Raw genomic sequence first — 9,624 nt, 5'->3', positions numbered from 1 at the left:
ATCAGGCGCTTCCGGGCGGCGCAGGGCTGGGAGCGCGGCCGGGCCGCGGGAAGAGCCTTCGGGAGCGGAGCGGGGCCGGGGCTCGGGCAGAGCCTCCGGGAGCAGCGGCGGGAGCGGAGCCGGGGCTCGGTGATCGCCCCGGGAGGCAGCGGCCATGCCGTACGCCAACCAGCCGACGGTGCGCATCACCGAGCTGACGGACGAGAACGTGAAGTTCATCATCGAGAACACCGACCTGGCGTGAGCAGCGGGGCCGGGCACCGAGCCGGCCGCCTTGGCTCCCGCGGGTGCTGCCCCCCGCGCCCAGCTCCCCGGCGCGGCCGCCCCCGGGGGTCCCCAGCTGGGCTCTCCCGGGGTCGGGACAGCCGCGGGGCGCCGGGGCGGGCAGGCGGTGGGGGGTGGGGGGGGGTCGCGGAGCTGGCGCTCCCCTCCCGGCTGAGCAGGGCTGCTTTCCCCCGCAGGGTGGCCAACTCCATCCGGAGAGTCTTCATCGCGGAGGTGCCCATCATCGGTACCGCAGCCGCTCGCCTCGGGCCGCGCTCCTCCCTGCCCTGCCCCTCCCCTCCGCTGCCGGCCGCGGAGGTTCTGCTGCCCCTCTGCCCGGCTGCCCCTCTGCCCGGCTGCCCCTCTGCCCGGCTGCCCCTCTGCCCGGCTGCCCCTCTGCCCGGCTGCCCCTCTGCCCGGCTGCCCCTCTGCCCGGCTGCCCCTCTGCCCGGCTGCCCCTCTGCCCGGCTGCCCCTCTGCCCGGCTGCCCCTCTGCCCGGCTGCCCCTCTGCCCGGCTGCCCCTCTGCCCGGCTGCCCCTCTGCCCGGCTGCCCCTCTGCCCGGCTGCCCCTCTGCCCGGCTGCCCCTCTGCCCGGCTGCCCCTCTGCCCGGCTGCCCTGCTGAGCCCACAGCTGCAGTGCTGTGTCCAGCTCTGGGCTCCCCAGCTCCAGAGGGACAGGGAACTGCTGGAGGGAACCCAGCAGAGGCTGTGAGGATGCTGAAGGGCCTGGAACAGCTCTGCTGGGGAGAAAGGCTGAGAGCCTTGGGGGTGTTTGGTCTGGGGAGGAGAAGGCTGAGAGGGATCTGATCAATGTCTGAGGGCTGGGAGCCAGGTTGGAGGTGCCAGGCTCCTTGGGGTGGTGCCCAGGGGCAGGACAAGGACCAACAGGTCTGAGCTGGCACCCAGGGGGTTCCACCTCAGCAGGAGGAGAAACTTCTTTGGGGTGAGGCTGCTGGAGGCCTGGAGCAGGCTGCCCAGAGAGGTTGTGGAGCCTCCTTCTTTGGAGGCTTTCCGACCCCCCTGGATGTGTTCCTGGGTGCCCAGCTCTGGCAGGGGCTTGGCCTGGGTGATCTCCAGAGCTCTCTTCCAACCCCTAACACTCTATCATTCTGTGATTCCTCCTCTGTCTCCAAGCTGCCTTCTGCTCAGCTCCCCCATTTCCAGCCCCTCCTGTGTGTCACCAGAGCCTGTCTCAGCCTCACTCTGACCTGCATGAGGCTGCTGTGCCCTCCTGAGCTGCTGCACCCTTCCCCCACAGAAAGCTCTCTCTCACCTTGTGGCACTTTCCCCTCTGCAGCCATCGACTGGGTTCAGATAGATGCCAACTCCTCCGTGCTCCACGATGAATTCATTGCACACAGGCTGGGTGAGTGCCAGCACCTGCAGGTGCTGCTTGGCAGCAGCTGTGGAGGAGGCAGCAGGGGGCCCAGGGGGCCAAGAAGGCCACCAGCATCATCCTGGCCTGGAGCAGGACCAGCAGGGGCCTGGGGAGGGGATGGTGCCCCTGGGCTGGGGCACAGCTTGGGTGCTGGGGCCAGTCTGGGGGCCCTGCAGTATAAGGAGGCCATGGAGGTGCTGGAGCATGTCCAGAGAAGGGCAGCAAAGCTGATGAGGGCTTTGGAGAGCAGCTCTGGTGAGGAGAGGCTTAGCCTGAGGAGGAGGAGGCTGAGAGGAGACTTCACTGCTCCCTGCAGCGACCTACAGGGAGGCTGGGGTTGGCCTCCTAAGTAACTAAGAGCAGGAGAGAAGGAAATGGCCCTGCAGTTGTGCCAGGGGAGGCTCAGGCTGGAGCTGTAGTCAGCCATGGGAGCAGGCTGCCCAGGGAGGTGCTGCAGGCCAGGAGCAGAGGTGGCCCTTGGGGACGTGGCCCAGGGGTCACGGAGGGGCTGGGTGGAAGGCTGCACTGGATCTGAAAGGTCTTTTCCAACCTTAATGATTCTCTGTGCCAGGAGGCTGCTGCCCCCCCATGCTCTGAGGGCAGGAGGCTCAGTGCTGCTCTGCTCTCACTCAGCTGTTCCTCCATTTCCTTCTCCCCCCAGGTCTCATCCCACTCACCAGCGACGACATCGTGGACAAGATGCAGTACTCCAGAGTGAGTCAAGGCCAAGCCCCTGGGGGCTGCTCCTGGGGGGGCTGCCTGCTCCTTGTCACACAGCTGGCAGGGCTGGCAGGGAGCCCAGGGCTCAGCCAGCCCCAACCCCCCTGCCATGGGCAGGGACACCTCACCCCACAGCAGCTTGCTCACAGCCACCTCCAGCCTGGCTGCAAACACCTCCAGGCATCAGCAGGAGGCTTCCACCACCTCCCTGGGCAGCCTGGGCCAGGCTCTCCCCACCCTCCTGCCCAACAACTTCTTCCTCACAGCCAATCTCCAGCTCCCCACTTCTCCTTTGGCTCCAGCCCCCCCAGGCCTGTCCCTCCCTCACACCCCAGAGCAGAGGGGCAGGATTCTCTCCCTCCACCTCTGGCAATGGGCACTGGCAGCCCAGAAGGCCAAGGGCAGCTGAGCTGCCCTTGGCCTTCTGGGCTGCCAGTGCCCATTGCTGGCTCCCTGTCCCCCTCAGAGGTGGTGTCCCAGACCCCTGTCCCTCCCTGACCCCCTCCAAAGTCCCTCCCCAGCTTTCCTGCAGCCCCCTGCAGCTCCTGCAAGGCCACCAGAAGGTCTCCCTGGAGCCTTCTCCTCTGCAGCCTGCACAACCCCAACTCTCTCAGGCTGTGCTCAGAGCAGAGCAGCTCCAGCCCTCTGCTCAGCCTCCTGGCCCTGCTCTGGACACCTTCCAGCCCCTCCAGAGCCTTCCTGGCACAGAGGCTGCAGAGCTGGGCACAGAGCTGCAGCTGTGGGCTGAGCAGAGTGGAGCAGAGAGGCAGAATCCCCTCCCTGGCCCTGCTGGCCACACTTCTGCTGCTGCAGCCCAGGCTCTGCTTGGCTCTCCGGGCTGCAAGTGCTCCCTGCTGGCTCTGGGGAGGAAGTGCTGCTGCTGGCTGGCTGGCAGGGGCTGTGGTGTGCCAGCCTTTGCCCTGTGTGTGTGTGTGTGTGCCCCCAGGACTGCACCTGTGACGAGTTCTGCCCCGAGTGCTCGGTGGAGTTCACGCTGGACGTGCGCTGCAACGAGGACCAGACGCGGCACGTCACCTCCCGCGACCTCATCTCCAACAACCCCCGCGTCATCCCGGTCAGAGCCCGCCCCTGCCCGCCCCCTCCCCGGCCCAGGACCTTGGGAGGGGGTCACAGCCCCCCCAAACCCCCCAACTAACCTGCAGGAGCTACCCCCAGAGCGAGCTGGCTGGGGCTGGGCTCGGGGCGGGGGGCGGCAGAGGGAGCTCTGCAGCCGCAGCAGGCTGGCGGCAAGGGAGGAGAGGCAGCCAGGGGCTGCAGAGCTGGCACTGCCCAGGCTCTGCCCAGGCTCTGCCCAGGCTCTGCCCAGCCACTGCCCAGGCTCTGCCCAGGCACTGCCCAGGCTCTGCCCAGGCACTGCCCAGCCACTGCCCAGGCACTGCAGGTGCAGACTGACCATTGATAAGCAGCACAGAAACTCAGATCCCCCCCGGATGGCTCCCACTCCTCAGCCCCCCCTGGATGGCTCCCACTCCTCAGCCCCCCTGGATGGCTCCCACTCCTCAGCCCCTCCTGGATGGCTCCCACTCCTCAGCCCCTCCTGGATGGCTCCCACTCCTCAGCCCCCCCCTGGATGGCTCCCACTCCTCAGACCCCTCCTGGATGGCTCCCACTCCTCACACCCCTCCTGGATGGCTCCCACTCCTCACACCCCTCCTGGATGGCTCCCACTCCTCAGCCCCTCCTGGATGGCTCCCACTCCTCACACCCCCCTGGATGGCTCCCACTCCTCAGCCCCTCCTGGATGGCTCCAGGGGACTCTCCACCTCCTCCCCCACTGCCTCCCTGCTCCCTGTAGCCCAAGCAGAGCTTCCCCCAGCAAGGCCATGGAAGGGAGAGGGAAGCTGGAAGCAGAAGTGCCAGAGGGAGGCAAGGGAGGGCAGGCAGTGTTTGTGCCTCTGCTCTGCACCCCTCCCAGCAGCCCAGTGAGGTCCGTAGGCCTCAGCCTTGTTTCCCTATCCAGTGCTGACTTCCTTTCCCTTCCAGCCTTTGCAGCCAGGCCCTAGGCTGCAGTTCCCCTCCACCCTGGTGGGCCACACAAGGCCTGCAAGCCTGAGGCCTCCCTCCCAATGCAGTGCAGTGACCCACAGCAGGAGGGGCTGCAGCCTGGCCCAGGGGCTCCTTGGGCTTGCCCTGTGCTCCTTCCTGTGCTGTGTGAGGCTGCCACAGCAGCATGGCCTTGAGAAAGCCTCCTCCTGGGCCCCTCACCTCAGGCTCTTGGGAGGGTTCAGTGCTGGCCCTCCACTGCCCCTCCAACCCCTGTGCCCTGCTGCTGGGATGTTGTCTTCTGCTGCTGCTGGGGCTGGGGCAGGGGTGGCCTCCTGGGAGGCTTGGCAGCACCCCACAGGCCTTGGGTTTGCTGGCTCTGGGCTCTCAGCACAGCAAGGTAGGAGGGTCCCAGGCCAGGCCACTGCTGCCAAGCACAGGACCATGGGGTCCCAGCACCATGGGGCCCCAGGATGGTCTGGGTTGGAAGGGAGCTCCCAGGCCCATCCAGTCCAAGCCCTCTGCACCCAGCAGGGACATCCTCCCCTAGATCAGGCTGCCCAGAGCAGCTCTTGCCCACTTGTCCTGGCCAGGCTTGGTGGAGCCAAAGCACTAAGAGTGCAAAGGGACTTCCCAGGCAGTGCTTTAAAATGCTCTTGAGGCAACATCTGGTGGTGAGCAGCAGGTGGAGGCTGCTGCTGGGGGCTGCTGGCAGTCTGTGCCTGGGCCAAGGCCAGCTGCAGGCTCCTCCTGGCCTTGCTTAGCTCAGCTGAGTGCTGGGAGTGCTGCATGCCAGCTGCCAGCAGCCCTGGGGGCACTCTGGGCTGTGGCACAGAGCCAGGCAGTGGCACTGGGCTGGGCTGGGAGGCTCTCAGCCCTGGGGGGGTGAGCAGGGAGCTCTGCCCTGCCTGGCTGCAGCTTCCTCAGCAGCCTGGCAGCAGGGTGGGCTGGATCTGCTGCCAGGAGTCAGGCAAGCTGGGCTGGGGGGAGGGCTGCCTGCCCATGGCTGGGGGGTTGGAACTGGATGGCCTTTAAGGTCCCTTCCAACATAAAGCATTCTGTGAACCTGTGACACAAAGCCACACTTCAGGGGTGGCTCTCTGCAGCCTCTTCCTTGCTGCAGGCAGCTGCAGGCCTGAGCTGGCCCTGAGTGCTGCTGCCTCTGTTCTGCAGGTGACCTCTCGCAGCAGGGACAACGACCCCAATGACTACGTGGAGCAGGATGGTAGGTGCTGCTGCTCTGCTGAAGGTGGAGGCCACAGGGAGGCTGGGGAGAGCCTGGCCCAGGCTGCCCAGGGAGGCTGTGGCTGCCCCCTGCCTGGAGGTGCTGAGGACCAGGCTGGATTAGGCCCTGAGCAGCCTGGGCTGGGGGGAGGTTGGAAGGGACCCTCCAGGGGCATCCCCTTCAACCCCCCTGCAGGCAGCCCAGGGACACAGCCAGGCTGAGCTGGAAGGGCTGCAGGGATGGAGCCTCCACCACCTCCCTGGGCAGCCTGGGCCAGGCTCTCCCCAGGCTCCCTCTGCACAACTTCCTCCTCAGCTCCAACCTAACTCTGCCCTGCTCCAGCTCCAAACCATTGCCCCTGGGCCTAGCCCCACAGCCCCTTCTGAGCAGTCCCTCCCCAGCCTGCCTGCAGCTGCCCTTCACAGGGTCTGCAGGCTGCACAGCCCCAACTCCCCCACAGCAGAGGTTCTCCAGCCCTCTGCTCCTCTCTGTGGCCTCCCCTGGAGCCTCTCCAGCAGCTCCAGGTCCCTGCTGCCGGGGGTCCCAGCTGGCCCCAGCGCTGCGGCTGAGCTCTCCCCTCCAGCTGGGTCCCCTCCAGCTGCCTGTGCCCAGCCTGTGCTTCCCTGCAGACATCCTGATTGTGAAGCTGAGGAAGGGGCAGGAGCTGAGGCTCAGAGCTTATGCCAAGAAGGGCTTTGGCAAGGAGCATGCCAAGTGGAACCCCACGGCCGGGGTGGCCTTCGAGTACGACCCAGACAATGCCCTGAGGCACACCGTGTACCCCAAGCCAGAGGAGTGGTATGGCCTCCCCCTTCCCTGGGCTGGGCACTGCAGGAAGCTGCCCAGCAGCCCTCTGGCCTGGTGGGCTGCTTGGTGGCCACCTCCTGGCCTCCCCTCACCTCCTGTGCCTGCTGCTTTGCCTCCCGCCTGGCCTTGCCGCTGCGCAGGTGTGGGCAGGGGGCTAGAGGTGGCCTTGGGGCTTTTCCCTCTGCCCCCATGCAGGAGGCCTGCTCCTGGGGCTGCTGCCCATGAGCCTCAGGGCTTGGGGCTGCAGGCTGCCTGGGGGGCCATGGGCTGTGTGCTGCCCTCCCCTGCTCTTTGCTTCCAGGCCCAAGAGTGAGTACTCAGAGATCGATGAGGAGGATGCTCAGGCTCCCTACGACCCCAATGGGAAGCCAGAGAGGTAGGAAGGAAGCTGGAGCTGCTGCTGGAGGGGCTGCTGCAGCTGGGAAGGGATGCTGCAGCTGGGAAGGGATGCTGCAGCTGGGAGGTGCTGCTGCAGCTGGGAGGAGCTGCTGGAGGTGCAGCTGGGAGGGAGCTGCTGCAGCTGGGAGGGAGCTGCTGCAGCTGGGAGGTGATGCTGCAGCTGGGAGGGAGCTGCTGCAGCTGGGAGGGAGCTGCTGCAGCTGGGAGGAGCTGCTGCAGCTGGGAGGTGCTGCTGCAGCTGGGAAGGGATGCTGCAGCTGGGAGGTGCTGCTGCAGCTGGGAAGGGATGCTGCAGCTGGGAGGTGCTGCTGCAGCTGGGAAGGGATGCTGCAGCTGGGAGGTGCTGCTGCAGCTGGGAGGAGCTGCTGCAGCTGGGAGGTGCTGCTGCAGCTGGGAAGGGATGCTGCAGCTGGGAGGTGCTGCTGCAGCTGGGAAGGGATGCTGCAGCTGGGAGGTGCTGCTGCAGCTGGGAAGGGATGCTGCAGCTGGGAGGTGCTGCTGCAGCTGGGAGGTGCTGCTGCAGCTGGGAGGTGCTGCTGCAGCTGGGAGGTGCTGCTGCAGCTGGGAGGAGCTGCTGCAGCTGGGAGGTGCTGCTGCAGCTGGGAGGAGCTGCTGCAGCTGGGAGGTGCTGCTGCAGCTGGGAAGGGATGCTGCAGCTGGGAGGTGCTGCTGCAGCTGGGAAGGGATGCTGCAGCTGGGAGGTGCTGCTGCAGCTGGGAGGTGCTGCTGCAGCTGGGAGGTGATGCTGCAGCTGGGAGGGAGCTGCTGCAGCTGGGAGGTGATGCTGCAGCTGGGAGGTGATGCTGCAGCTGGGAGGTGATGCTGCAGCTGGGAGGGAGCTGCTGGAGGTGCAGCTGGGAGGAGCTGCTGGAGGTGCAGCTGGGAGGAGCTGCTGGAGGTGCAGCTGGGAGGAGCTGCTGGAGGTGCAGCTGGGAGGGAGCTGCTGCAGCTGGGAGGAGCTGCTGGAGGTGCAGCTGGGAGGAGCTGCTGGAGGTGCAGCTGGGAGGGAGCTGCTGCAGCTGGGAGGGAGCTGCTGGAGGTGCAGCTGGGAGGAGCTGCTGGAGGTGCTGGGGCCTGGCCTGGATGAGGTCCCTGCTCCTGCTGGCCACACTATTCCTGCTCCAGGCCAGGCTGCCCTTGGCCTTTTGGGCCCCCTGGGCACACTGCTGGCTCCTGTTCAGCTGCTCTCCACCACTCCCCCCAGCTCCCTCTCTGCCTGGCTGCTCTCATTCCCTCTGCCCCCAGCCTGCAGCTCCCTGGGGTTGCTGTGGCCCAAGGTGCAGCCCCTGGCTCCTGGACTTGCTGAGTTCCCTGCTGCGGTGGCTGGGAGTGCCCCCAGCAGCCAGGCTGGGCTGGGGGGGCTGTGGGGGTCCCTGGCAGGGCAGGGGGGGCTGTGGGGGGTCCCTGGCAGGGGCAGGGGGGGCTGTGGGGGGTCCCTGGCAGGGCAGGGGGGGCTGTGGGGGTCCCTGGCAGGGCAGGGGGGGCTGAGCCCCTGCCTTGTTCGGCTCAGGTTTTACTACAACGTGGAGTCCTGCGGCTCGCTGCGCCCCGAGACCATCGTCCTGGCTGCCCTCTCCGGCCTCAAGAAGAAGCTGAGCGACCTCCAGACCCAGCTCAGCCACGAGATCCAGAGTGATGTCCTCACCATCAACTGAGCTGGCCCTCTGCTCAGGCCCTGCTGAGGGGGGGGCTGGGCTGGAGAGGCCCCAGCAGGGCTTCCCCCCTCCCCGCTCTGCCTTCCCTCGGCTCCTCCCGGGGGCAGCCGCCCTGAGGGGTGGAGCAGGGAGGGAGGTGGGGAACATCCTCTGGGCTCTGTCTCTGAGAGATGCCAGAGGGTTGGGCTGTGGGCTCTGGGGGCCTGGGGAGTGTGCTGCTCAGTTCCACAAGCCCCAGCTGATTTGCATGGCTGAATAAAACCTTTCCTCCCCCCCAGCTCTCTTCTGTCGCCCCTGAGGGCTCCTCCAGGGCTGCAGGAGCTGTCACCTCCTGCACCTCTCTGCTTGGAGGGAGCACAGCTCCCAGCTCCTGCTGCCTGCTCTGGACAGCACCTCCTCAGGAGAGCAGAGCCCCCTCCAGCACCCACCCAGTGCTTGGAAGCAGCTGTTTGAGCCTGGCCTTGCTGAGAGGCTGCAGGGGAGCCCCAGCCAGGCTAAGCTGTGCTTAAGGACTGCCTGGGAGCAGGCTCTGCCCCCTGCCCTGCACAGCCTTGGTGTTGGGAGCAGGGAGGGCAGGGAGTGGCATTAGGAACCCCTGGCATCAGGAACCCTGCCTGGCAGCCTCCACTCTGCCCCCAGAGCAAGGCTGGGCAGGAGCTGGCTGCAGGGCACAGAGGCACAGAATGGTTTGGGTTGGAAAAGCCTTCCCAGAGCATCCAGGCCAGGCAGCAGCCCAGCACCAGCCCCTGGCCCCAGTGCCATGGCCACAGGGCTCTGCAGCCCCTCCAGCCATGGGGACTCCACCACCTCCCTGGGCAGCCTCTGCCAGGCCCTGACCCACTCTGCCACCAAAGGAATTGTTCCTCCTTTCCAACCTCAGCCTCCCCTGGCACAGCTCCAGGCCAGTTCCTCTCCTTCCATCCCCTGAGCCTGGGGAGCAGAGCCCAGCCCCAACCTCCCTGCAGCCTCCTCTCAGGGAGCTGCAGAGAGCAAGGAGGTCTCCCTCAGCCTCCTCTGCTCCAGGCTCAACACCCCCCAGGGCCCTCAGCTGCTCCTCCCCAGCCCTCTCTTCCAGACCCTTCCCAGGCCCTGCTCCAGCTCCTCAGGGTCCTGCTGGCAGTGAGGAGCCCAGAGCTGCCCCCAGGCCTCGAGCTGTGCCCTCAGCAGTGCC

The 9,624-nt window shown here is 66.9% G+C and overlaps 1 protein-coding gene across 1 annotated transcript; it reads left to right on the top strand.

The window, feature by feature from the left end:
* The first annotated feature begins 16 nt into the window (after positions 1 to 16).
* On the top strand, positions 17 to 8,723 carry POLR2C (RNA polymerase II subunit C). The gene is made up of 9 exons (XM_068171082.1): positions 17 to 240; positions 462 to 511; positions 1,563 to 1,631; positions 2,305 to 2,357; positions 3,310 to 3,438; positions 5,541 to 5,592; positions 6,222 to 6,390; positions 6,701 to 6,775; positions 8,309 to 8,723. Exons 1-9 carry the CDS (start codon positions 155 to 157, stop codon positions 8,451 to 8,453), a joined length of 828 nt encoding a protein of 275 aa, XP_068027183.1. The 5' UTR covers positions 17 to 154; the 3' UTR covers positions 8,454 to 8,723.
* Positions 8,724 to 9,624: the final 901 nt, after the last annotated feature.

The sequence above is a fragment of the Melanerpes formicivorus genome, unplaced genomic scaffold, assembly GCF_026170545.1.
Source record: "Melanerpes formicivorus ecotype bairdi unplaced genomic scaffold, bMelFor1.0.p_v2 SCAF_1687, whole genome shotgun sequence".
Taxonomy (NCBI): Eukaryota; Metazoa; Chordata; class Aves; order Piciformes; family Picidae; genus Melanerpes; species Melanerpes formicivorus.
The sequence above is the reverse complement of the archived record's forward strand: the minus strand, read 5'-3'. Positions and strand labels throughout refer to the sequence as shown.